Below are 27,990 nucleotides of genomic sequence, written 5' to 3'. Positions count from 1 at the left end.
AGAGGGAGAGAAATATCAATGTATGGTTGCCTCTGGTGTGTCCCCTGCCGGGAACTGGCCTGCAACCCAGGCATGTGCCCTGACTGGGAATCGAACCCCGATTGTGTGGTTCGCAGGCCCATGCTCAATCCACTGAGCTACACCAGCCAGGGCAGAAATTTTTATTCATATCCATACATCTAGTAGCTTGAAGAAATAAAGGATGTCTTCTCATTCAATTCAATTTTGTATAAGTAAGTCATTCAGACTTCTTCCTTTTCAGAGCTGTCATTTATGATTGGCTTACTCTTTGTTATTTGAGAGGGAATTCAGTATGACTTATTTTTAAAAACTAAAGTAAACCATTTATTTAAAAACTGTTATAATGCTTGAAATAATTGGTAAAGTTGAGTCAGGGAATTAGTACCTTGGATGCTAGTGACACAAGGAAAAAATATATTCATATTTTACTCTTAGCAAGTCCTTGACAAGAGCTTTTATTTTAATCAGCTTATAAATTTGATGAATATGGATAGTTCTCTGGCATCATTCCAAGATGATTCTTTTTGTTTGCTGGAATCAATCACACAAAATAAAACAGTAAAACCATAAAACATAATCAAGTAACAAGTTCATTGATGCTTCATATTAATGCATTAAGTCATCTTTGAACACAATGGTGGTGGTTTGTCAGCTATTTTTTGTGTAAAGAAATGATACTTAATGCTAATTTTGTGACATAGATTTTACTGTGCTATTTCCAAGTGGGTAATGTTCTTTATGGCTAATAAATCAGAATATGGGATCTAATCACCTAGTCATGATAAAAAAATGTGTAGAATCTTTAGTTTCAGAAAATATTATTTTATCCCTCAAAATTGGCATAGCCATTGCAAAAACATTATCAAGTCGTGCCCTGACCGCATATAAAGAACCTTTCAGTAGCTTCTCATTTTCAAAATGCATTAAGATCTGAAATCTGCAGTATCATAAAAAAAAAAAAAGCCCCATGAGAGCTGGCCTCAGCCATACCAGCCTTCTTTAAGTTCTTCAATGTATCAAATTCTTTTCTATCATGGTGACTTCTTGTATGCTATTTTGTTTGTAGATGCCATACCAGTCCCCTCCCTCACTATACACTTTTTCTGTCATGACCATTTGGCGTCTTTTAGGCTTTGCCATTTCTTCAGAGACTTCAGTGATCCTTTCTTCTTAAATCATATCTCCCATCTAAAGTAGGTGTAGCTGTAGCGAAACCCAGATGTTTCTGTATTAAGTCAGTTCAGTTGCACTGCTGCAGTGTGTTACTGCGAAGGAGCGCCAGTTAGTGAGGTGTTCTCTTTTTATATTTGCATGGATTTAACATTTGAGTTACACATGTTGGAAACAGCAGTGGACAGGATTGTGGTTATTTATCAGCGATAATGTGGCTGTTTGTTACGATTCTAGGCAGTATGAAACTGTTGTTCCACTCGAAGATTCTATTGTGACTGAGGTTACAGCAACTCTACAAGAATGGGCCAGTCTGTGGAAGCAACTCTATGTGGTAAGTAGTTGACAGCTAGTTTATTAGATCATTGAAATGCCATCGTACCAGGTAAAAAAATGACCTTGCCTATGCCAGTAGCAAAATTTTTAGGTTTTGAATATTTCTAGTTTTTCAAGTGTATATTCCTAATATTAACTAAGCACAGCAGACTGAGTTTTGATTATCCTGAAGAGAATACATTATTCATGTGCCTGCAGTCTCTCCCAACCCTGTCTCAGTCGGTAAATGTGAGGTCGATGAGACCAGGGATTTTAGCTATCTTACTCATTGCTGTGCCCACAGAGCTTTCATAAAGCAGGTGTTTACTGACTAAATGAATGAACTTGAGAGTTATATTGTGAACCTAATGGTAGGTAAAAGCCAAGAAGTTCTATCAACAGTTTGTTACAGCTACTAAATGTAAAAGATATGTCATATATGACACTTTCTGGTAGGCCAACAGTTAATAAAAAGATGAATAAAAACACAGTCTATAGCCTCTGGGAACTTAGAGAGTGGTAGGATACATAAAATCTAGACCAAAAATAAGTGACAGGTTTTGGGTTCTGAACAAGATGTAGTAAACTCATTAGATACTACTCCTAATCACGTAAAAAATCCTGAACAAAACCTGAAACAAAAATCATCCACCAGAAAACTTCTGAAAGTTGGGGAGAAGGAGGTGGACTGACTAGAGATCTTGGGACTCAAGCATTAAGTTCCCTGAGTATCATTTTTTTTCTTGCCTTCATGTATCCTGGCCTGGGCTCTAGAGAGGCCCACAGCCTGGAAATGCTAGTGAATGCAAACTGAAAATAGCACCAGGGAAAACCTGTTCTCTCTAGCCAAAGGATGGCTCAGTAAGACAGAAACTTTTCACCCTATCCTGCCTGCTCTCTAGGAGAATACATCACAATAAAAGCTGCATGCGCCCCTCCACCCTAACAGGTGCAGCAGAATCTGTGGCCAGAGCTCTGAACACATACCCCCTTTTCCTCACGTGCAGCACCAAGATTTGCTTCTCCAGTGGATCCTCTGGGCTGACCTCTGACTTCTACCTGTCTCCTTACAGTAGTAATGAAGCAATGCCCCTTCTCAGTGAAGCCTGTCGGGAGGACTCTGAATTCTCTCTCACCAGCATTACAGGGTGGCACCTCTCCCCAGCAGAGCCTGTGGGTAGGATGCTGGCTTTCACAGCTGTTCAGCATTAACAAGGTGTTGCCCTTACCTCACAGAGTTCTGTGAACAAAACCTTGATTAGTCTCCACTACTTTGAAGTAAGGAAAAGCATCCCTTTGTAAAGGAGCCTGTGGTTGGAACTCTTGATTTTCACTCCCCTGTAGTATAGTGAAAAGGTGGTGCCCTCTGCAGCTGAGCCTGTGGACGAGATTTGACTTTGACTGCCCCCCCACCCCGCCATTGATGAGGCAGTGTCCCTCTCTATTACATCCTATATACAGAACCCTATTTCTTGTCCTTGCCCTGCTGAGCTGAGGCAGTGCTTCTTCCTGCCTAAGCACGCACTGAAGATAAAGCAGAGTGGAGTTCCGTCATCTAGGTAACACGCAAATGGGCAAAACCTGAAGAGCACCGGAGAGAGACTGTGTAAACTAAATTGACATTTGAATCAGAGCCCACAAAAAGGAGCCTGGTATTGCATTCTGAATCTGAACAGGTTGACCATCTGCTAAACTAGAATATTTAAATAGGAACCAGAGTGTCATAGTATAATATTTAAAGTCTCCAGCATATATCCCTAAAATATTTGTCATATGAAAAATCAGGAAAATCTTAAATCTCATGAGAAAAGATAATCAACAGATGCCAGCTTTGAAGTGACATAGATACTGAAATCATCAGCAAGAATTTAAAATTAAATTTTATAAAAGTGCTCCAATGAATAATTACAAAAACTCTTGAAACAAATGGAAACATAAAGCCACAGCAAAGAAGTAGAGAATAAAAGATAAACTAAAATTATATTTATTTTTTTATTTAAAAATATTTTTTGAGGAATATTTTTTTGGCTGATACCTTTATTGCTTTGGGGGAAGGGGATGCTCAGGAGCTTTGGGTGGGGTGGGCTTTGCAGGAATGGTGCTGGCCAGGCCAGTGCACAGGTCCAAGAGGTACTTGTTCTTGTGGACGATATGCTGGATAGTGCGCACAGTGGCCCAGGTGTTCTTGTTGATGATGGTCCACACGTAGGAGGTGGCCAGCATTTGCTGGCCAGATCTCTGCTTCATGACGACCACCACACATCTTTGCCACTGGCTGCCGGCTCCATCCCACCATCTTGTGGTGAATCAGCCTGTTGTAGCAAAAGGAGTTGTGGACCTTCAGATTATTGGGTTTGGGGCTGTATGCCTGCCTGTTCCTCTTGATCAGGAAGCTGGAGCAGTTTTGTATGACTGTCCCTTGTAGGTGGGCAGACATGGTCACAGCTCATGCAGTGGCAGCTCCTCTCGCTGTGGCAGCTGGAGATGGAAAGAGCTCAAATGAAAGTTTTACAACTGAAAAATACAATACCAAAATTTTAAATTTACTAGCTAGGCTCAATAGCAGAATGGAAAGGACAGATGAATTAGTGAACTTGGAGATGGATCAATAGAAATCATCCAATCTGAATAATGGAGAGAAAGTAAATTTAAAAAGTGAACTTAGCCTCAGACACCTGTGGGACAATAATAGAAGATCTAACATGTGACGCATTAGTACTAGATAGAAAGGATAGAATTTGGCCCTGTCTGGGATGGCTCAATGGATCGAGTGCCAGCCTATGAACCAAAGGGTACTGGGTTTGATTCCCGGTCCGGGTACATGCCTGGGTTGTGAGCCTGGTCCCTAGTTGGGGGCACGTGAAAGGCAACTACACGTTGATGTTTCTTTCCCTCTCTTTCTCCTTCCCTTCCCCTCTCTAAAAATAAATAAATCTTTTTTAAAAAATATATTTTATTGATTATGCCATTACAGTTGTTCTATTCCCCACCCTCTCCCGATNAACAACACACAAAAGAATGAAGCTGGATCCCTACCTTTTTTAAAAAATATATTTTATTGATTATGCCATTACAGTTGTTCTATTCCCCACCCTTCATTCCCCTCCCCCCTGCACACCCCTCCCCCACCATACCCCCCCCTTTAGTTTATGACCACGTGTCTCAAGTTTTTTAGATTCTTTATTTCCCCTACTATTCTTGTCCTCCCCCCTGTCTATTTTCTACCTACCATCTATGCTACTTATTCTCTGTACCTTCTCCCCCCTTCTCCTCCTCCCACTCCCCTGTTGCTAACCCTCCATGTGATCTTCATTTCTCTGGTTCTGCTCCTGATCTAGCTGCCTCTTAGTTTGCTTTTGTTTTAGGTGTGGTTGTTAATAACTGTGAGTTTGCTGTCCTTTCACTGTTCCTATTTTTTATCTTCTTTTTTTTAGATAAGTCCCTTTAACATTTCATATATTAAGGACTTGGTGATGATGAACTCCTTGAATTTCATCTTATCTGAAAAACACTATCTGTCCTTCCATTCTAAATGAGAGCTTTGCTGGATAGAGCAGTCTTGGTTGTCAGTCTTTGGATTTCATGACTTGCAATACTTCTTTCCAGCCCCTTCTTGCCTGTAAGGTCTCTCTTTTTTTTTAAAGATTTTATTTATTTATCTTTAGAGGGGAAGGAGATGGAGAGAAACATCAATGTATGGTTGCCTTTCGTGGGTCCCCTGCTAGGAGTTGGCCTGCAGGGAACCGGCCTGCAACCCAGGCATGTGCCCTGACTGGGAATTGAACCGTGATCCTCTGGTTCTCAGGCCTGCGCTCAATCCACTGAGCTCTGTAAGGTCTCTTTTGAGAAATCCGCTGACAGTCTGATGGGAACTCCTTTGTAGGTGATTGTCCCCTTATCTCTTGCTGCTTCTAGGATTCTCTCCTTCATTTTAATTTTGGGCAATGTAATGATGATGCGCCTTGGTGTGTTCCTTCTTGGGTCCAACTTCTTTGGCACTCTCTGAGCTTCCTGGATTTCCCTGGAAGTCTATTTCCTTTGCCAGACTGGGGAAGTTCTCCTTTATTATTTGTTCAAATAAGTTTTTTACTCGTGGCTGTTCCTCTTCCCCTTCTGGTACCCCTATAATTTGGATGTTGGAACATTTAAAGATGTCTGGAGGTTCCTAAGCCTCTCATTTGTTGAATTCTTGTTTCTTCATTCTTTTCTGGTTGGATGTTTCGTTCTTCCTTCTGGTCCACTCCCTTGATTTGAGTCCCAGTTTCCCTTCCATCACTATTGGTGATGTGCATTTCCCTTCATTTCAGTTAGTTTAGCCTTCATTTGTTCCTCTAATTTGTAACTAAAATCAACCAGTTCTGTGAGCATCCTGATAAACAGTGTTTTGAACTGTGGATCTGAGAGGTTGGCTATTTCTTGGTCACTTAGAGTTATTGGTTCTGGGGTTTTGAGTTCTTCTTGAGCCATGTTTTGGTATGTTCACACCTGTTACTGATGAGGAGTGGAGCCCTAGGTGTTCACCAGGGTGGGGCAACTCAGTAGCTGGGTTGTGACACTGTATGGGGGGGCGGGGTCAGAGAGGGACAGTGGCGGTCCCTTCTGCTGCTTCCTGCAGCTGGGGCCTGTGCGGTCTCTCTCACTGCTCGCTCCTTCGCTGCTTTATCTGTGTGTGAATGTGTGACTGTGGTCAGCCTGCTGCCTTGCGCCATCACTGGGTCTGCCTGTTGCTACCCCACACCTGGGATCCGCCCATGTCTGCCTGGGGGCCTGGGTCAGGGGATCTTTCCTGCCCGACCCTGCTCCGCTGCTGGCTCCGCCCCTCTTACCGGTCTGGGTGAACGGTTCCTTGTTGTCAGACTTCTATATAGTTCAATTTTCTGTGTTTTGGCTGTGTTTTTGTTACTAAAACTTTGTTGTCTTTAAACTTGGTTGTGGGAGAAGGCACAGTGTTTCTACCTACGCCTCCATCTTGGCGGAAGTCCTAAATAAAATCTTTAAATTCCTAGGAAAAGAAAAAAAAGAAAAATGGAATATGGAGGTAAAAGATGTTTGAAGAAATAATGGTTTAAATCTTTCCAAATTTGCCAAAAGACATAACCCTACAGAGCTTAGTGAACTTAAAACAGGGTAAACCTAATGAAATCCATGCTTAGAAACATTGTAGTTAAACTGAAAATTAAAGCCAAAGAAGAAAATCTTCAAAAGTAAACTACCTGGTATCTTTAGGGAAATGCCAATTTGAATGGCAGCAGATTTCTCATCAGAAGCTATTAAAGACAAAAGGAACTAACCTAACACTTTGCAACTGCTGAAAGAAAAACTAGTGATGTCAACCCAGAGTTGTGTGTATGGGAAAAATTATACTTTAGGAATGAAGGAAAAAATAAGCACAATTTTAGAAGAAGAAAAGCTAAGAAATTTTATCAGCAGTAGATTGGTTCTAAAATAATGCCTGTCAAGGAAGTTCATCAGATGCAACTTAATGGGACGCTTGGGACGTTAGGAATGAAGAAAGTAGTGGAGGGGGTAAATGAATTCTCTTCAGTTTTTTACATTGTGCTGGATGGTACACATTAGAAATTATAACATTGATATGGTTCTCAGTGTATATAGATGTTCCCAATGTATATAAAGCATAGGTTATACTTTAGGAGACTGAAGTAGGGAAGGAAAGGGACCATAGATTGTGTTAGGTATCTGCACTTCACTGTAAGTGGTAAAATGTTGATGCTAGTAGACTTTGGTAAGTATGTATGTATACTGCAATCCTAGAGCAATCATGAAAATGTCACACAAAGTGATATAATAGAAACTTCGTAAATAAATCAAATGGAATACTAATAATGCAAGTAACCTATAAGAAAACAAGAAAGGGGAACAGGAAGGTAAAACAAAGGGAACAGACAAGTACTGAGATGGCAGACTTAAATCCTAACATACAAATGATTTAAAAGGAAGGAATTGGCAGAATTGACAAATATAAAAGAACTATGTGCTGTCTGTAATAAACTCACTTCAGGTATGACTGGTGACACAGGAGGTTAAAAGATAGAAAAATACAGTGCAAACACTAATCAATAACAAAGCAATGACTGTGTTACAATGTATTCACCAATTATGAATTATTTCTTCCTTAAATATAAATACAAATAATAAGTTATATTATGCCACTGTAACTGTATTGTTATTGTGTCAGAGTAAAGAAAATACCAGACAAAAGGGCTTTACAAAACAATAAAAAGGTCAATTTACCAGGAAGATATAGCAATCTATTTCTTTTAGTTATTCCATTTAGATTTTTAGTTTTTGACTTTTTTTAACATTTAAATTTTATTTTTGAAGTTCAGTTTACATTTAATAATATTTTGTATTAGTTTCAGGTGTATAGCATTAGGTTAGACAGTTATGTACTTTATAAAGTATTCCCCTGATATTTCCAGTACCCACCTGGCATCATACATAGTTATTATAATACTATTAACTGTATTTTGATGCTATACTTGACATCCCTGGAACTATTTTGTGCCAGTTTGACTTTTTAATCTCTTCAAACAGTTCATTAACCCCTGTACCCTCTGACATCTGTCATTCTGTTCTCTGTATCTATGAGTCTGTTTCAATTTTGTTTACTTACTTTGCTCTTTAGATTCCACATATACGTGAAATCATGTGGTATGTGTGTCTCTCTCTCTGACCTTCTTACTTAGCATAGTAACCTCTAGGACCATCCATGCTGTCCCAGATGGTAAGATTTCATTCTTTTTCATAGCCAAGTAATATTCCACTGTAGATATGTACCACTGCTTCTTTTTAAATCCACACTTTTATTGTTGATGAACAGTTGGGTTGCTTCCATGTCTTGGCTATTGTAAGAAATGCTGCCATAAACATAGGAGTGCTTATATTCTTTTGAAATTACTGTCTTGGTTTTCTTTGACTAAATCCCTAAGTGGATGTGCTGTGTCATAAGGCAGTTCCAGTTCTGTTTCTTGAGGAAACTCCATACTGCTTTCCATACTGACTGAACCAGTCTGCCTTTCCACCAACAGCACACAGGAGTTCCCTTTTCTCTACAGTCTTGCCAACACTTGTTTATTGATTTATTGATGATAGCATTCTGATAGGTGTGAGGTGATATCTCATTCTGGTTTTAATTTGTGTTTTTCTGGTGCTTAGTGACAGTAAGCATCTTATTATTTGTCTATTTGCCATCTGTATGTCTTCTTTGGAGAAGTGTCTGTTCAGGTCCTCTGCCCATTTTTAAATTGGATTGTTTTCTTTTTGGTGTTGAGTTGTATGAGTTCTTTATAAATTATGGATATTAGTCCCTATTGGATGTATTATTGGTGAATATATTTTCCCATTTAGTGGGCTGTTTTTTCGTTTTGTTGGTGATTTCCTTTGCTGTACAACTTTTTAGTTTGATGTAGTCCCATTTGTTTTCCTTGCCCAAGGAGATATATCAGAAAAATATTGCCACAAGAAATGTTCAAGATGTTACTGCCTATGTTTTGTAGGATTTTTGTGGTTTTGAGTCTTCTATTTAAGAAAGACATTGAAATTTTCAATATATATGCGTCAAAGACAGACCTGCAAAAATAACTGAAGTAAAACCTGAAAGGGCTGAATAAAAAAAGTTAGAGAAATCAGCTGTTATACTTGGAGTTTATAGCCCCTAGTAATTGATATAACGACTAGGCAAAAGTCATTAAGGAGAGGGAAAAACTCAGCATGACATCAACCTTCCAGATCTAATTGAGATACTTCGAACAGGGTTTCCCAGCCTCTGGACTGCAGACTGGTACTGGTCTGTGACCTGTTAGGAACTGGAGCACACAGTAGGAGGTGAAGGGCAGGCAAATGAGCAAAGCTTTGCTCACATTACTGCCCAAGCTCCACCCCACCACCCTCCTGACCATGGAAAAATTGTGTTCCACAAAACTTTGTGCTCCTCAAAAAGTTTGAGGACCGCTGACTTCAAACATTTCACTTAATAATATCAGAATACAGATCTTTCTCAAGCATATGTGAAACATTCACCAAGATTGACAATTTCTTGGGTCATAGAACAACTCTTAACAAATCTGTAATAATTTATGCCATACAAGGGACATTTTGACCATAATGGAAACAAACTAGAAATCAATAACAAAAAGATAACAGGGAAATACTGAAGCACTTAGAAATGAAACAACACACTAAAAAATCCATGAATCAGACTTCCGCCAAGATGGAGGCATAGGTGGAAACACAGTGCCTTCTCCCACAACCAAGTTTGAATACAACAAAGGTTTGGAGAACAAAGACACAGCCAAAGAACAGAAAATTGAATTATACGGAAGTCCAACAACAACAAACCGTTCAACCGGGACGGTAAGAGGGGCAGAGCCAGCAGTGGAGTAGGGTCGGGCAGGAAAGATCCCCCAACCCAGGCGCACAGGCAGCGCGGAACCGGTTGGGGTGCGGGGCAGACTGACCGCAATCACACATTCGCGCACAGTGAGAGGGACTGCACAGGCCCCAGCGGCGAATCCAGTGGTGGAGGGCTAACGGCGGTGGCACATTTGCTCTCAGGGAGACAAAGCACTTGGGCCCTGGTGGCGGTGGCAGCTGCGGCACCTGTCGGGACCGCCATTTCTCCTCTTTGGCCCTGCCCCCACATACAGTGTCACAACCCAGCTACTGAGTTGCCCTGCTCTGTGAACACCTAGGGCTCCGATCCTGATACGTAACAGGCACGAACTACCCAAAAGATGGTGCAAGAAGAACTCAAAGCCCCAGAGCCCATAACTCTAAGCGACCAACAGATTGCCAGCCTCTCAGATGCACAGTTCAAGACACTGTTTATCAGGATGCTCACAGAACTGGTTGATTATAGTCACAAATTAGAGGAACATTTGAAGGCTAAACTAATTGAAATGAAGGGAAATGCACAGGTAACCAGTAGTGATGGAAAGGAAACTGGGACTCAAATCAATGGAATGGACCAGAAGGAAGAATGAAACATCCAACCAGAAAGGAATGAAGAAATGAGAATTCAAAAAAATGAGGAGAGGCTTAGGAACCTCCAGGACATCTTTAAACATTCCAACATCCGGATTATAGGGGTACCAGAAGGGGAAAAGAAGCAGCCATGAGTGGAAAACTTATTTGAACAAATAATAAAGGAGAACTTCCCCAGTCTGGCTAAGGAAATAGACTTCCAGGAAATCCAGGAAGCTCAGAGAGTGCCAAAGAAGTTGGACCCAAGAAGGAACACACCAAAGCACATCATAATTACATTAGCCAAGATTGAAATGAAGGAGAGAATCCTAGAAGCAGCAAGAGATAAGGGGACAATCACCTACAAAGGAGTACCCATCAGACTGTCAGCAGATTTCTCAAAAGAGACCTTCCAGGCAAGGAGCTGGAAAGAAGTATTCCAAGTCATGAAATCCAAAGACCTACAGCCAAGATTGCTTTATCCAGCAAAACTTTCATTTAGAATGGAAGGACAGATAAAGTGCTTCTCAGATAAGGTCAAGTTCAAGGAGTTCATCATCACCAAGCCCTTATTATATGAAATGCTAAAGGGACTTTTATAAGAAAAGGAAGATGAAAAACATGAACATTGAAAGGACAGCAAACTCACAGTTATTAACAACCACACCTAAAACAAAAGCAAACCAAGAGGACAGCTAGATCAGGAGCAGAACCATAGAAATGAAGAACACATGGAAGGGTAGCAACAGGGGAGTGGGAGGAGGAGAAGGGGGGAGAAGGTGCAGAAAATAGCATAGACAGTAGGTAGAAAATAGATAGGGGGGAGGGCGAGAATAGTAGGGGAAATATAGAATCTAAAGAACTTGAGACATGTGGTTATAAACTGAGTGGGGGGAGAATGGTGGGGGAGGGAGTGTGCGGGTGGAGGGGAATGAAGGTGGGGAATAGAACAACTGTAATGGTATAATCAATAAAATATATTTTTTAAAAAAGGAGTATGAATAGCAATTTGAAGTACAAAAAAATCCATGAATGAAAGAGTAAGTCTCAAGAAAAAAAAATATGTATTGAAATAAATGTAAATGAAAATATAACATTAAGATTTGTGGGCGTGGGGGATGCAACTAAAGCAGTGTTGAGAGGGACTTATTGTGTAAGTTCTTCATATATTTTGGAAATTAACCCTCATCTCATGTCTGCCAGAATGGCTATCATCAATAAATCAGCAAACAAGTGCTGGTGAAGATGTGGAGGAAAGGGAACCTTCCTGCACAGCTGGCGGGAGTGCAGACTGATGTTTCCACTGTGGAAACAGTATGGAGTTTCCTCAAAAAACTAAAAATGGTGCCCTGGCTGGTGTAGCTCAGTGGATTGAGCGCGGGCCTGCGAACCACATGATCACAGTTTGATTCCCAGTCGGCACATGCCTGGGTTGCAGGCCAGTTCCCGGTTCCCTGCAGGGGATGCACAAGAGGCAACCATACATTGATATTTCTCTCTTTTTTTCTCCTTCCCTTCCCCTCTAAGATAAATGAATAAAATCTTTTAAAAAAACCCTAAAAATGGAACTGTCCTTTGACCCAGTGATCCCACTTCTGGGAATATATCTTAAGAATCCTGAAACATCAATCAGAAAGAAATTATATAGCCATATGTTCACAACAGGATTATTTATAATAGCCCAGATTTGGAAACAGCCCAAGTGCCCATCAGTAGATGAGTGAATGAAACAGCTGTGGTACATTTACACAATGGAATCATATGCATCTGTGAAAAGGGAGGAACTCTTACCCTTTGTGACAGCACGAATGGACCTGGAGATTATTATGCTAAACAAGATGAGCCAGTCTGAGATCACAAATACCATATGATCTCACTGATATGTGGGATCTAATGTATAAAATAAACTGATGAACAAAATAAAACCAGAGGCATGGACACATGGAACAGACTGGCAGATCCTGAAGGGGGGGTGGGGAGCTGGAAGAGATTAGCCAGAGAACATACATGCATTTATGCACACCCTGTGGATCCAGAAAACAATGTGGTGAAGGCCTGGGGACATGGGGGCTGGATGGAGGGGGGCAAAGAGGGAGAAACTGGGGACATCTCTAATAGTGTCAATAAAAAAAGAAACACTGAGGACATATTCAGGGGATCTAATTTCTGCAGAGTAGGACATAAAAATGTAAATAGATTGCTAGAAATAATATAAAAAATAATTTTGTGCTATAAAACTTCACACTGAAAGGGCCTACTGAATGTCAGACAACATAATCGTATAGCTAACTATTGCATCTGTCTTTTGACTTGTCTGTCTACACATATACATACACACACAGTGTGTACATACACACATGTACAGGTCTTAAATACACATGTAAATAGAATTAAATTGCAAATATTTTTATGAGACTTGCTTTTTTAACTTGTACTCCTAAATTGTCAGAATATTTATAAACCTTTTGATTTAAAAAATCTTAAATGTAATTTTTTAGATTTTCTCCATCACTAACAATTTTAAACTGAATGAACAGTCATATGTTATCATATGGATGACATATACTGTTGGAAATGGCCTATTAACTGTATTACTATTAAAAGTACTTAACACCTTTATATACTAATTTTCTTTTTTGTAAATATATTTTATTGATTATGGTATTACAGTTGTCACATTTTTTCCTCCTCTTTATTCCCCTCCTCCCTGTACCCGCCTCTCACCATCATTCCTCTACTTGGTTCATGTCCGTGGGGCATACATGTAAGTTCTTTGGCTTCTCCATTCCCATACTATTCTTAACCTCCCCCTGTCTAATTTGCATCTACTTTATGCTTCTTTTCCCTGTACCTTTTTCTCTAGTCTCCTTTCTCCTCCTTACAACTGATAATCCTCCATGTGATCTCTATTTCTGTGATTCTGTTCCTGTTCTAGTTGTTTGCTGAGTTTTTTTTTGTTTTTAGGTTCCGTTGTTGATAGTTGTGAGTTTGTTGTCATTTCACTGTTCATAGTGTTTGATCTTTTGTTTCTTAGATAAGTCCCTTTAACATTTCATATAATAAGGGCTTGGTGATGATGAACTCCTTTAACTTGACCTCATCTGGGAAGCACTTTATCTGCCCTTCCATTCTAAAAGATAGTTTTGCTAGATAGAGTGATCTTGGATGTAGGTCCTTGCCTTTCATGACTTCGAATACTTTCCTTCCAGCCTCTTCTTGCCTTTAAGGTTTCTTTTGAGAAATCAGCTGAGAGTCTTATGGGAACTCCTTTGTAGGTAACTGTCTCCTTTCCTCTTGCTGCTTTGAAGATTTTCTCCTTATCTTTAATCTTGGGTAACTTAATTATAATGTGTCTTGGGGTATTTCTTCTTGGATCCACTTTCTTTGGGGCTATGAGCTTTCTCGACTTCCTGGAAGTCAATATTTCCTTTGCCAGATGAGGGAAGTTTTTCTTCATTATGTTTTCAGAGAAGTTTTTTATTCCTTGCTCTTCTTCTTCTACTTCTGGCACCCCTATGATTTGGATGTTGGAGCATCTAAAGTCATCCCAGAGGTTTCTAAGCCTCTCCTCATTTTTTTGAATTCTTATTTTTTCTTTCTTTTCTGGTTGAATGTTTATTTCTTCCTTCTGCTCCAAATCATTGCTTGAGTCCTGGATTCCTTTCCTCACTGTTGGTTCCCTGTTTGTATATTTTCCTTTATTTCACTTTGTATAGCCTTTGTTTCTTCCTCTATTTTGCAACCAAACTCAATAATTTCTGTGAGCATCCTGATTACCAGTATTTTGAACTCTGCATCAGATAGGTTGGCTATTTCCTTGTCGCTTAGTTCTTTTTCTGGAGTTTTGATCTGTTCTTTCATCTGGGCCATATTTCTTTGTCTCTGTGTGCCTAGTATGTTGTAAGGGGCAGAGCCTTAGGTATTCATCAGGGTGGGGCAACCCACTTCACTGTGTTGTGGCGCTGTGTATATGGGGGAGGGGTTTGAGAGGGAGCAGTGCTGCAGCTTGGCTCTCACCGCACTTTCAGTCACGTGCCTCGCTTCCCACAAGAGGATTGTACCTTTTCAGGTGCTGATTCTCGGGTGGGTGGGCTTGTGTACGTTCTAGGACCCTGTGGGTCTCTCCAGTGGGACCCTGCTGTGATTCTGGGAATTCACCCACTCCTATGAGCCCCATAGATTTTTACAGCCAGAGGTTTTGAGTATTTAGTTTACTGTGCTGAAACCCTGGGTTTCTCTGTCTCACTCCTCAGTAGTTTCTCCCAGTTTACCCACACCCGGATGTGGGACTGCCTGGTCTGCCAGCCCCCACCTTGCTTGCGCAGTCCCCTGCCTTGCTGTGTGTGCTTTCTGTCCCAGCTGCCCATCTCCTCCACTCCTGCCAGTCTGGATGAATGTTTCTTTAACTCCTTGGTTGTTGGACTTTCATGCAGTTTGATTTCCTGGTAGTTCTGGTTATTTTTTGTGTTTAAATTGGTTATTATCCTTCTTTAGGTTGTGCAAGGAAGTAAAGTGGTTCTACCTACAACTTCATCTTGACCAGAACTCCCTATATACTAAGTTTCAACTTTTTTTTCAGTTGTCCTTATAGGTAATTTTTTGAAGAGGAAGTTTTGCTTTTTAACAGTATTTTTATTTATATTCTTATCAGTATATTAGATCAATCTTATTTTCTTTCTAGGGCTTCACTAATATGAAATATTATTTTTTGTTTTTATTTAATAGATGAAAAATGATGGCCAATAGACATATGAAATAATGTTCATTGTCACTGATTACCAGAGGGATATGAATTGAAACTACAGTGAGGCATCACCTCACACCTGCCAGAATGGCTGTCATCAATTAATAAATAAACAAGTTCTGGCGAGGATGTGGAGAACAGGGAACCCTAGTGCGCTCACTGTTAATAGGAATGCCGACTGGTGCAGACAATGTGAAAAACAGTATGGAGCTTCCCCACTGAATTAAAAATGTGACTGCCTTATGACCCAGTGTTTCCACTTCTGGGAATGTACCCTAAGAATCCTGAAATATCAATCTGGAAAAATATATGCACCCTTAGGTTCATAGCAGCATTATTTATGATAGCCAAGATCTAGAAACAGCCCAAGTGACCCTCAGTAGATAGAGTGGATAAAAAAAGATGTGGTCATTTACATAATGGAATACTACAAGGCTGTAAAAAAGAAGGAACTCTTACCTATGTGACAGCATGCATAGACCTGGAGATTATTTTGCTAAGTGAAATAAGCCAGAAGACAAATATTGTATGCTCTCAAATGTGGAATCTAATGAACAGAATAAACTGACATGCAAAATAGAACCAGAGGCATGGATACATGGAACAGATTGACAACTGTCAGAAGGGAGGGGTGGGGGGGACTGGATAAAAGATGAAGGGATTAGCCAAAGAACATATATAAATAGACCGTGAACCCAGACAAAAGTGTGGTGAAGGCCAGGGGAGGTTGTGGGTGGGAGCTGAGTGTAGCCGTGCTGAGGGAGGGAAAATAGGGGACATCTGTGATGTCTAACCACAACAACAACAGCAAAAAGACCTTGTGGCACAGAGGTGCCTTCCCTGGCTCACTGAGATATCAGTGTGAGAGTCTGTGTGCCGTCGCTGGTAATTGTGGAGGACAGGAACAACTGGAGAGTCTTTTCAGTGGGGACCGGTCGGAGAGTATGGTGTATTTATTTGTTTGACAAAGTTAAAAAGAAAAAAAACTCATCGCCCTCCAAGGAACTTTTCCTTCCAGTCTTTTAAAAAAATTGGTCATTTCTTTTTCTTCCTCATTTTTTACATATATAATATTTCAATAAGCCCTGTTATTTCTGTCTTCATGATGTATTTTAAGTCTCTTAATTTCTCTCCATCTCTGCATCTTTTTTACTGTTTTGATTCTTAGGGGAAAAACTGTGTAACACTGACCTAAATAAAGCAAAGAAAGGAAATGGAATGTGTGTGGCATTTTTATTTCCTTTCCCTTTGTTCCTTACTCCTCACAATAGGAACCATGATCTCTTTAAAATGCATGTGGGGTCATAGTGTCTCTTCAGTGGTCAGGCTTTCAGTGGATCCCATTGCATTTGGAATAAATGGCAACCCCTGGTCACAATGCCTGTCTCCATCTCTCCACTCTCCTATTTGCCAAGGCACTAACCTGTTTCCACCTGGGATCTTTGCTGTTGCTGATTCTTCTATTGGAATGTTGGTCCCCTGGCTCTTCACTTTCTGACTCCTCCTTATCCTTTGGTGTCTGTTTAAATATTGTTTTATCTGAGAGGCACTTCAACCGAAGTAGGTCCCCTGGTGGTTATCACAGTTGTGTGGATTACCTTCAGTGACATTTTTTATTTATCATTTAGCTGGCATTGGTTCCCTTGCTAATCTGTCAATTCCATGAAGATAAGCGCTTGTTTTGTTTTCTTTATCTCTGTATAACCCAGTTCCTGACACGTTTGTTCCTTGATTTCCTAATAAATATTCATTGTCTTTTAACATAAAAACACACAGTATCCGTTAGTAGGAATGGGAAGAAGAAGTGGCCTCTTTTTTAGTGTATCTGGTCACATTCTTTTTCTGAAGTCAGTTGAAGAGTACTGGTATAAGGGAGAAAAAGCCCACAGTTTATCTCTGACCCATTTAATGACCTTGAACAAATTACATTTCCACTTGGTATGGTAATGTTTTTTAAGCTATATTTGACCTTTTCAACCTCATAGTATTTGAGAAGAAATAAATGATGTGTTAATGTATGTGGTTATTAGAAGTGATTGTTGTCATTTATTCTGAAAAGCATTAAATCTATCCAGTATGGTGACTCATCAGATACAACAAAGGGCTTGGTCATTACAGGCATAGGGTTTAGAAACATAATGTAATACTTTATCCCAGTATAAAATACTCAGTGTCTCTTTATAGCTCTCTCCCTTTACAGTGTTTTGAATTTTTCTGTCGATTCAGTTTAAAAAATAGTAAGGGCAAAAGAAGGTAAGAAGAAAACCTCAAATAGATCTTAAGTGGTTTTTCACATTTCTTAAAAAAGATGCCAGCCCTGGCTGGTGTAGCTCAGTGGATTTAGTACGGGCCTGCAAACCAGACAATCATGGTTCGATTCCCAGTCAGGGCACATGCCTGGGTTGCAGGCTAGTTCCCAGCAGGGGACTCACGAGAGGCAACCATACATTGATACTTCTCTCCTTCTCTCCTTCTCTCTTTCTCTCTTTCCTTTCCCTTCTAAAGATAAATAAATAAAATCTTTAAAAAAAAGATGCCAGTCTGTCTTTTAGAAGAAAATGATTGTCCAACCTGAACAGTAAATTACTATACCCTGTCGTCTGTAGGTCAGTTGGGAAAGGGGGCAGAGGTCTATGCAGCAAAGCATAGGAGGCAAGTCTATTTACAAGTGAAGTCTAGAATCACTGTGTCCCACAATTTCTTGTGTTTCTGTATTCGTGAAACTTTAAAACACTGAGAGATAAATTTAAAAGTGTAGTTAACCATTCACAGACAGTTCACAAAGCTGAAGATGGAAAATGCATTCAGTCTAAGGATTTATGAGTGATAGGTCTTCTTCAATCTACTTTTTCGTTATTGACCCTAATAGCCACAGCGTATTACAAAAAATTAATGTGTTTTGTATATAAACAGCCTAGTTTCCTAAGAATCAATAAATTTTAAACATGTAAATAAGCTGGCAAAGGTAGCGTGGTAGGCAGCCTCTAAGATGTTCCCCAAGATCCTTGGCTTGTTCCCACATAATCCCACTTATGTGGGGTTCTCTTCACTTCACTTGCTTGTGGATTGGATTTAAGGACTTGCTTCTAATGAATTGCATACAGGAGAAACGATATGGAAGTTCACTTCTGAGATTAGGTTTTGTTTATTTTTAAATTTTATTTATTGATTTGAGAGGTGGGGAGAGAGAGATACGCATTTACTGGTGGTTTCTTGTATGTGTCCTGACTGGAGATCGAACCAAGGACCTTGGCCTATCGAGATGATGCTCTAACCAAGTGAGATACCCGACCAGGGCTCTGAGATTAGGCTTTAAAAAGGGTGGAATTTCCATCTTGGGTTCTGTCTGTCTCTCATATCTCTTTCTCTGTCTCTGTCTCCTGGATTGCTCACACTGGTGGGGGTGGGGGGAAGTTAGCCGCCATATTTCAAGGGACTCTGGAGAGGCCCATGTGAATGAGTTTGGAAGCATATTTTACTTCAGTCAGGTCTTGAGATGCTTCGAGTTGGGGCCAACATGCTTGCACCCCCACGTGGGGTCATGGGTGAGACCGCCCAACTACGGGGCTCCCGGGCTTCCGAGCCACAAAGGCTGTGAGGTAGTGTGTGTGTTTCTCAGTCTCTAAGCTGTTTGGTGCTTTGTTAGGTAGCAATAAATAGCAATCAGTTAATAGATGATAACAAAAACAATTAAGGCTTCTCTTGTTGCAAGTACACGGGAACTTGTAATTCTGGTATATTTAAAAATGTTTATGAAAACAGAACTTTGGAACCAGTAGGACCCTGAGAGATGATTAATCATTCCTAACATACTGTATGTTCTGCTTATTTAGTTTATTTTCTCTCCATTCTCTCTAATGCAAGTGTCATGAGATAAGGGGTTTTTGTTGTTGTTTTTGTGTATTTCTGTAACCCAGTATGTGAAACAGTGAGGCATCCCTTCTGCATCGTCCCTTAGTAAGTGGTCAGGATTTGTATTTTCTATGGACATGCAGAGTAGCAGTGTTCACAGTGATTTACCAGGAAGATACAGATAACTTAAATGGAATAGACTTTCCACAGTATTTTTATTTTTAAAATATCATGTTGGTCATTCAGGTCTATTCATTTTTAGTGTTTCATATTTCACTGGAGAACAGTGCCTTGGAAAGATGGAGTTAATCTAATTTCAAGTCTCCCATTTCCTCATTTAAGAGCGATGACTTTCTTCCCAGGTCACCCTGTCTCATCCTTTGTGTCTCTGCTCATCTTACTGTCTCATCCACAGTCTCTTGGCCACTCCGTGTTTAAAATTGGGTTACCTCTAGCCCTGGCTGGTGTAGCTCAGTGGATTGAGCGCGGGCCTGCGAACCAGAGGATCGAGGTTTGATTCCCAGTCAGGGCACATGCCTGGGTTGCAGGCTGGTTCCCTGCAGGCCAACTCTCAGCAGGGGATGCACGAAAGGCAACCATACAGTGATTGTTTCTCTCCCTCTCCTTCCCCTCTAAAGATAAATAAATAAATAAAATCTTTAAAAAAATAAAATAAAATAAAATTGGGTTACCTCTCACACTCCTCATTCCCCAGTCCTGCTTTTTATTCTGTAGCATTTATACTACATTCTACTTATTTAGGTTTTTTTTTAATTAAAATATTTTATTTATTTATCTTTCAAGGGGAAGGGAAGGAGAGAGGGAGAGAAACATCAATGTATGGTTGCCTTTCGTGCGTCCCCTGCTGGGAGTTGGCCTGCAGGGAACGGGCCTGCAACACAGGCATGTGCCCTGACTGGGAATCGAACTGCGATCGTCTGGTTCGCAGGTCTGCGATCAATCCACTGAGCTACACCAGCCAGGGCTACTTATTTAGTTTTTATTATTTTCTCTCTCTCTCTACTGTGATGTAAGCTTAATGAGAGAAGGAATTAAAAAAAATTTTTAATTGAGAGAAGGGATTGTTTTGTATCTTTTAAATTTTTAAAAATATATTTTGTTGATTATGCTATTAGTTGTCCCATTTCCCCCCTTCACTCCCCTCCACCCTGCACACCCTCTCCACCCACATCCCCCACTTTAGTTCATGTCCATGTATCATACTTGTAAGTTCTTTAGCTTCTACATTTCCCATACTACTCTTACCCTCCCCCTGTCTGTTTTCTACCTACTGTCTATGCTACTTATTCTCTGTACCTTTTCCCCCTCTCTCCTCCCACTCCCCTGTTGCTAACCCTCCATGTGATCTCCATTTCTGTGGTTCTATTCCTGTTCTAGTTTGTTTTTGTTTTTGTTTTAGGTGTGGTTGTTAATAGTTGTGAGTTTGTTGTCATTTTACTGTTCATATTTTTTTATCTTCTTTTTCTTAGGTAAGTCCCTTTCATATTTCATATAATAAGGGCTTGGTGATGATGAACTCCTTTAACTTGACCTCATCTGAGAAGTGCTTTATCTGCCCTTCCATTCTAAATGAAAGCTTTGCTGGATAGAGGAATCTTGAATGTAGATCTTTGGATTTCATGACTTGAAATACTTCTTTCCAGCTCCTTCTTGCCTGTAAGTTCTCTTTTGCGAAATCCGCTGACAGTCTGATGGGCACTCCTTTGTAGGTGACTGTCCCCTTATCTTTTGCTGCTTCTAGGATTCTCTTCTTCATTTCAATCTTGGGTAATGTAATTAGGATGTGCCTAGGTGTGTTCCTTCTTGGGTCCAACTTCTTTGGGACTCTCTGAGCTTCCTGGATTTCCCTGGAAGTCTATTTTCTTTGCCAGATTGGGGAAGTTCTCCTTTATTTTTGTTCAAATAACCTTTTCACTTGTTGCTCTTCCTCTTCCCCTTCTGGTACCTTTATACTTTGGATGTTGGAACATTTAAAGATGTCCTGGAGGTTCCTAAGCCTCTACTCATTTGTTGAATTCTTGTTTCTTCATTCTTTTCTGTTTGGTTATTTCTTTCTTCCTTCTGGTCTACTCCATTGATTTGAGTCCTAGTTTCCTTCCCATCACTGTTGGTTCCCTGTAAATTTTCCTTTATTTCACTTAGCATAGCCTTCATTTTTTCATCTAACTTGCAACCAAATTTGACCAAATTCTACCAATTCTGTGAGCATCCTGATCGCTGCTGCTTTGAACTGTGCATCTGATAGGTTGGCTATCTCTTCATTGCTTAGTTCTATTTTTTCTGGAGCTTTGATCTGTTCTTTCATTTGGGGCATTTTTTTGTCTTGATGCGCCCGTTATGTAGTGAGGGGTAGAGCCTTTCCCAGTCACTGTGTTGTGACACTGTATGTGGGGGTGGGGTCTGAGAGGGAACAATGGTGCTTGCTCTGTTTTATGCCTGATTTCAGTCCCTTTCCCCTGCTTCCCCCAAGCAAACTGGGCCCTTCTGGTGCTGATTCCTGTGTGGGTGGGTTTGTGTATGCTCTAGAACCCCATGGGTCTCTCCAACGAACTGTCCTGTGAGGCTGGGAGCCTTTCCCAGCACCTCGACCCCCACAGGTGTTTTCAGTCAGCGTTTTGAAGCTTTATTTCCTGGTGCTGGGACCCTGGGTTGTGTGATCTGTCTCGCTCCCCAGTTTCGCTTGATTTATCTGTATGCTAATGTGGGACTACTTGGTCTGCCAGCTACCTTGCACGCCTCTCCCCTCCACAATCCACCACCTCACTAGGTCCGCCAGCTGCTGCCTTGTGTGCCCAGGGTCTGTCAGCCACTGCTTTTTTTTTTGCCGAGACCACTCTCCACCTGGCTGCCTGACTCCACCCCTCCTACCAGTCTGGATGAATGTGTGTACTTTAACTCTTTGGTTGTCGAACTTCCATACAGTTCAATTTTCTGTCCGTACTGGTTGTCTTTTTTCCAAAATTTTTGTTGTCCTTATTTTGGTTGTGCAAGGAGACACAGTGTGCCTACCTGTGCCTCCATCGTGGCCAGAAGTTGGGATTGTTTTTAATTGTGCTTTTTGCATTGCCGTAACCCCAGTGTCTGAGATGGTGCATGGTAGTGTTGTGCGTCCTTAGTGAACATTTGTGAATTAGTAATTGACTTTGTTGTCAGCATTTCCGGGAGAAGCATCCATTTTGAGTCTGTTACATAAAATTGCTAATATTTGATTCTATTTTGGGACTATAAAGTGGCAATTTAATATTGAACATTGTAAATAGTTGGTAACTTGGTTATCCACATGCAATAGTACTAGAATAAGGTTTTGCTAAGAAAATTTATGTAATTTATTACCAATAAAAGGATTACATGGTGATTTATATAGATGGACTCTTGATATGAATATGATTTTGAGATTTTTAAGATCTTTATTAATAGGATTCTTTTATTATTTATGCCCTTTTTTATTATTTTAAACATTTTCCCATTTCTTCTACAAGCTATTGAAATTTTAACACACGTTGTCCCTTTCCAGCCGCCATCTTCCAGGCTCACTGTTGCCCACTTAATCTCAGGGGAGCTTCTGGCTGATTCGTAGTAGACTGGCTCTTAACTTTCTTGTCAATGCTCGCTGGAGCGTGGACACCAGGAAGTAACCTGAGAACACGGAGGCAAACAGAAGGTGCAGAGCTGTCCTCCAGACATTGTCAAGGAAGGGGGCTTGCGGGGTGCTCTTTTTGAGAGGCTTCTGTGATGTCAGGCCCAGAGCACTCAAAAAGATGGCTCCTTGCACTTCCACTGCCATCACGCAGAGGACAAACCAGCTAGCTCTCTCTGTGGACCCCAGGCCAGGACCTGCAGTCTTGCTCTGCATTCCAGTTTCTTACTTTCAGTATTTTCAAAAAATAAAAAATACGTATGTGTAGACACACACATGGTTACCCACAGAGGCCGTGTTCTGACAGACTTTGCTGCCTTTAGATGACAGTGTGGGAGGAGGCCCTACTAGAATCTCCAAGCGTTCGGTTATTCTGGGGCGAAAATAGCACAGAGCGTTAGGATACTCTAGATGGGGGATTCTGTGGAAGATCGAGGTTATGTAACAGTCTTATCAATGTCTCTTCAGTGTGTCATCTCACTGCATATTCGTTTTGCTGACTGCAGTGTAAAAATATGAGGAATTACAAGCATTGAATATTTTATATCTAGGTATGTAAAATACAGTTATGATAGAATTTTCAGGGCTTCCTTTTTTCTCTGGCCCCCTTGAAATATCTTCAGCCATGTTTGGAGTTCTTAGCCGTACTTGAATCTACAGCTTGTTGTGTTTCCTTGGCTTTGAAAAATTCTGTTTTCAAATAATTGCTTTTGTCGTCACCCTTCTACTGTTTTGAGGCTGCAGTTACATATGGATTTGATACATGTAACATAGTTTAAGATTTAAAAGTGTTACATGTATGCTACTAAGAAACCTGGTGGTAACATGTATTTCACATGTATGAAAGACATACTGCATCTTTGTGGTATCTCTTACTTGCTTCTTTTATCCTGTTAAAGAAACATAGGGCCAAGGGAGGGTACAATATACTATTACCGAAAGGACTCCCCCCTAGGTTTGCTCGTCTGCCACCAGAGGAAAGACGTCTCTCAATGCCAGAGATTTGTGAAAAGGAAATGTTTATTTAAAGCTATACAGACTTAAAGTAGTGACCTAATATCTTCATTAAAATATCAAAGTCCTTTAGGATACCCACAGATGCACACAGTCCTTCTCCCTCTACCCTAATTTGGGGTATGGTATCTCAGGAAAAGAAGTAGATTCAGGCTTCCAACACTATCAGCTGTGTCGTTGGCCAGGATCAAGCTGTGTGGTTCTCCTATGCAAACCTGTGAGGGGGTCTCCACTCTGCCACAGCCATGTGGTGATTCTCTACCAAAGCTGCATGGTTCTGTCCTGCCGCAAGGTGATTCTCCCTCACAGGGTTGTGGGGGTCCCCACTCTGACCAAAAGCCTCATGGTTCTCCCCTAATGGCTGCTGCATCTCGGTTTGAATCCTCATGCCAGTCCTCCTCTGTAGCCCCATTTCCGACTCCTCCCACAATCGGCTACCCTTGCCAGCACTCTCATATCCTTCCAGCTTTATTGGGCTGCCATAGTGGGTCTGGGCAGGTGTGGCCCCATGGTGTGGAACCAATCATCTCCAAGCTCTCACGCAGGCGCTGTAACCAGGGGGAGTTGCCTCCCAGTTACATCTTTGGGTGGGAGTCACTTCCATCGCCCTGGCTTAGATCATGGCCACAGCTACTTAACAAATCTCTGCAACCAGTTAAAGGTTATAGATTTGTTAAATGACCATGCCAGAGGTTAGCTGCAAAGCTGTTGCTGTATAAAACAGCTCTGCATGTTCCTGCTCCATTTATCCCTTCCCTTACCTCACACCTGTGGGAGTGGGGGAAAGGGGTGAAGACATTCTTTCTATGTTTCTAATATTTCCTGGACACCTTGAGTTCTGGACCCCATTCCAAATCCTCATTTGGGGCCCCCCTCTGGGCTGCACTGTTTCAATACATGTAACATAGTTTAAGATTTAAAACTGTGTTACATGTATGCTACTAAGAAACTTGGTGGTAACATGTATTTCACATGTAGGAAAGACACTGCATCTTTGTGATATCTCATACTTGCTTTTTTAATTCTTTCAGTGCTCGTCTTGGATCTGTTCTAACTTTATCCTCTAAATTAACTGATGTTTTCTTCTACTCTAGTTATTGAGTTCCTAATTTCACCTATTATATTTTTCAGCTTTATAACTTTTATTTGATTTTTACAGATTACAATTCTGTAGTGAAATTATCCATCTTTCCCCACCTATATTATTGAATATATTAGTTATAGTTAATTTAAGGCCATGTCCAATAATTCAGTATCAGACATGTCTCATGTGGGTTTGTGTTGTTTCCCCCTTGATCATGTTTTTTGATAAACCTGATAACTTTTTTATTGAATGTCAGATAATGTGTATAAAATTATAGAGACTTTGTGTCTCCTGCCCGCAGACAGGATTTATTGCACCCCCAGCACACGGTCTCAGTAGGGACACATTATTTGATGCCTCTGTTACAGGCTTGTAAAGGTGCGGTCTCTGACTCCTGCCCATTCCTGGGAGGCATCCTCTAGTGATTCCGACTGAGAATCAGGTTGTTTACTGTGACTTCTTCTTGTCAAGTTCTGAATCCAGTTTATGTCTCCCAAACTCTGCTAAAATGTGTGCTCTACTTTTAGCTCGTTTTGTGGTAGACTTTTTAACACTGAGGAATAAGAATTTTAGGAATCAGCAAATGTATGAAGAAGATAAGTAGCTTAAAGAGTATTGAGCACACCTCGGTAAGCTTCTGTTTTCTTTTAAATCTTAGTCCCTCAGCTTCAGGCAGCCTTAGCGGCGCAAGCTCCAGTTTTTATCTCTCCAGTCCCGTGTGACTGTCAGAAGCTCTCTATTAGCTTCTCTGCATCTTTGGCTCTCCACTGCCCGGCTTCTTAGCCTTTCTTTCCAACTCAAGAATAATTAAATATCTGAGTGAGAAAGTGGCATGCAGAATGTCAGGCTCACCTCATTGAATTTTCTTTTGTAAGGCCTGCCTGTCTTGAAAACTTCAGCTTCAAAAAGCTGTGCTTTGTACTTTTTCAAGTTGTTATGCCTTTAATCATTGCCTTTTTTTGTTCTATGCTTTATCTGCATGCTTTTTTTAAAAACGGTAATCTACTCTGTGAGTAATAATATATCATGGTGTGAGTTAGAGCTGAAATCTAGGCTTCACTGCCTGTCTGTCTTGGTCAGTATTAAAGAATGAACCCGAGGAAGGAGAGTGCAAGAGCCACAAAACCGTATTTATCACTCCAGTCTGTGTTACTTTTCCAGGCAACCTCTTAGGTACCTCTTAGGTACAACCTTGTTGTACCTTTAAACTCTTAGGGAGAAACAATATCTGAAAGAAGCTGTCTTATGTTTTAATCCACCAGCCTTAGGGCCTGTAAATTAGGGAATGAGAAGAAAGAGAAGTCTGTGTCAGCACCTCTTTTCATCTTTTTTTTTTAAATCAATTTTCTGTTTTGTCAAGATTACAAACTAGTTTGGGATACCAGCTACCTCTCCCAAAATACACTTGGGAAAAATTATTAAAAGTGAGAAGTGAAAATTTAAAGAACTAACACATACTGACTCCTGTCATTTTTCTTCTACCATTAAGTTCATATAGTGAATTAAAATTTTTTTTATTTTGTATTTTCTGTTCTAAAATTTCCAAATGGTTCTTTTTTATATTATCTGTTTTTTGCTGAGATTTCTTTTCTTTCTTTTTTTTTCCTTTTTTTGTTGAAATAACTTTGGATCATCAAGTTGGAAGCAGCCTCATTACATTTTGTGACCTAATCCATTTGTCTCGGTCTTTTGTGCAGCACCTTCTGTGCTGGAACGAAGGCCCCGTGGTGGGCTGTGGAGGAGCCGATGTTGCTGCAGCAGCTGCTGGGTAGTTTGCTCTGTTGGTGATACTACAGTGGTGTAGAAGGGGCCCTTTGCAGGTGCCCCTCGCACTCACTATGAATGCATGAAAGACATCTCTGAAGCTTGTCAGTTTTCATCTCAAGTAAAGCAATCTTAATATTTAGGAGTTTGAGTTTGTTAGACTGATTGTTCATTTTTGTCCGAAAGCCCTCCATTATTGAAGTAAAATGGTCTATTTTAGCTTCTAACAGATCAAGTGTCAGCATGGGAACAATGGAGGTTGTACTCTCTTCATCGCTTGACTTGTGCTCTGATGGTGCAAGACTCCTTTTTCTTTTTGTTCTTGCTGCTTGGAGTGTTACCTCCTCCGAAGTCACCTTTTCCATCGTTGGTTCTGCAACCTCTGATGATGATGTGTTGTCTTCAGGCTCAGATTTGTCCTCCGAAGCTTTTCCAGAGCATCCATAGTATCTTGGCTGAGGGGATGGTCCCGTGGTTGGTGATTGTGGTTGCTTCTGGCATGGGGATTACATCTTCCTGTTGACTTTTTGCTGCTTGGCTGTTTGGTGGTTAGGTTGATAATTCCTTTGCTGAGATTCTTATTTTGTAATTTATTAAGAGCATGTCTTCCTTTACCTCACTGAGTGTAGTTGTAATAACTTTTTTAAGTGTTTATCTGGTAATCCCACCATCCTGACCATCTCAGGTTTGGCCTCTGTATACTGTCTTTTCCCTTGAGACTGGGTAACATTTTCCTGGCTCGTCAGATTTACATCAAGTAACTTTGTGTTGTATCCTGAACAAGAGAACCTGGAATCTCTTATATTGCTCTTAAGAGTGTTGATGTTTTTGTTTTAGAGGTCAGTTACTTTGGCTAGATTGGAACTGCACATTCTTAGGCCTGGCAGGTGTAGTTCTCTAACCCTCAGGTGTGGGCTGCTTTCCACTTCTCCTTTGTATGCATGGCTCAGGGGTCTGCCAGACATTTGGTCTTATTTATTTTTTTTAATTTTTTTATTTTAAAGATTTTATTTGTTTATCTTTAGAGGGGAAGGGAAGGAGAGAGGGAGAGAAATACCAATGTATGGTTGCCTCTCACGTGTCCCCCACTAGGAACTGGCCTGCAACTCAGGCATGGGCCCTGACTGGGAATCGAACCGTGATCCTTTGGTTCAGAGGCCCGCGCTCAATCCACTGAGCCACGCCAGCCAGGGCAGGTCTGCATTTAAATACNACATTTGGTCTTATTTATTTTTTTTAATTTTTTTATTTTAAAGATTTTATTTATTTATCTTTAGAGGGGAAGGGAAGGAGAGAGGGAGAGAAATATCAATGTATGGTTGCCTCTCACGTGTCCCCCACTGGGAACTGGCCTGCAACTCAGGCATGGGCCCTGACTGGGAATCG

General features: G+C 40.7%; 2 protein-coding genes across 7 annotated transcripts in view; one reads left to right on the top strand and one right to left on the bottom strand.

The window, feature by feature from the left end:
* Window positions 1-27,990, top strand: part of DOCK3 (dedicator of cytokinesis 3) — a 301,329-nt gene that overhangs the window by 79,922 nt on the left and 193,417 nt on the right. For all 6 annotated transcript variants that reach the window (XM_037049608.1, XM_037049606.1, XM_037049605.1 and 3 more), the window contains exon 5: window positions 1,429-1,525. In XM_037049608.1, the coding sequence (XP_036905503.1) occupies window positions 1,429-1,525 (97 nt within the window). The remainder of the gene's footprint in view (window positions 1-1,428; window positions 1,526-27,990) is intronic.
* Window positions 3,544-3,943, bottom strand: LOC118989567 (60S ribosomal protein L28-like). The gene is given in 3 exon segments (XM_037049908.1): window positions 3,544-3,765; window positions 3,768-3,793; window positions 3,796-3,943. Coding segments are annotated over 3 exon segments (396 nt in total).

The sequence above is a fragment of the Sturnira hondurensis genome, unplaced genomic scaffold (genome assembly GCF_014824575.4).
Source record: "Sturnira hondurensis isolate 20B ecotype Veracruz unplaced genomic scaffold, ASM1482457v3 Scaffold0006496, whole genome shotgun sequence".
In the NCBI taxonomy this organism is placed as follows: Eukaryota; Metazoa; Chordata; class Mammalia; order Chiroptera; family Phyllostomidae; genus Sturnira; species Sturnira hondurensis.
The sequence above is the reverse complement of the archived record's forward strand: the minus strand, read 5'-3'. Positions and strand labels throughout refer to the sequence as shown.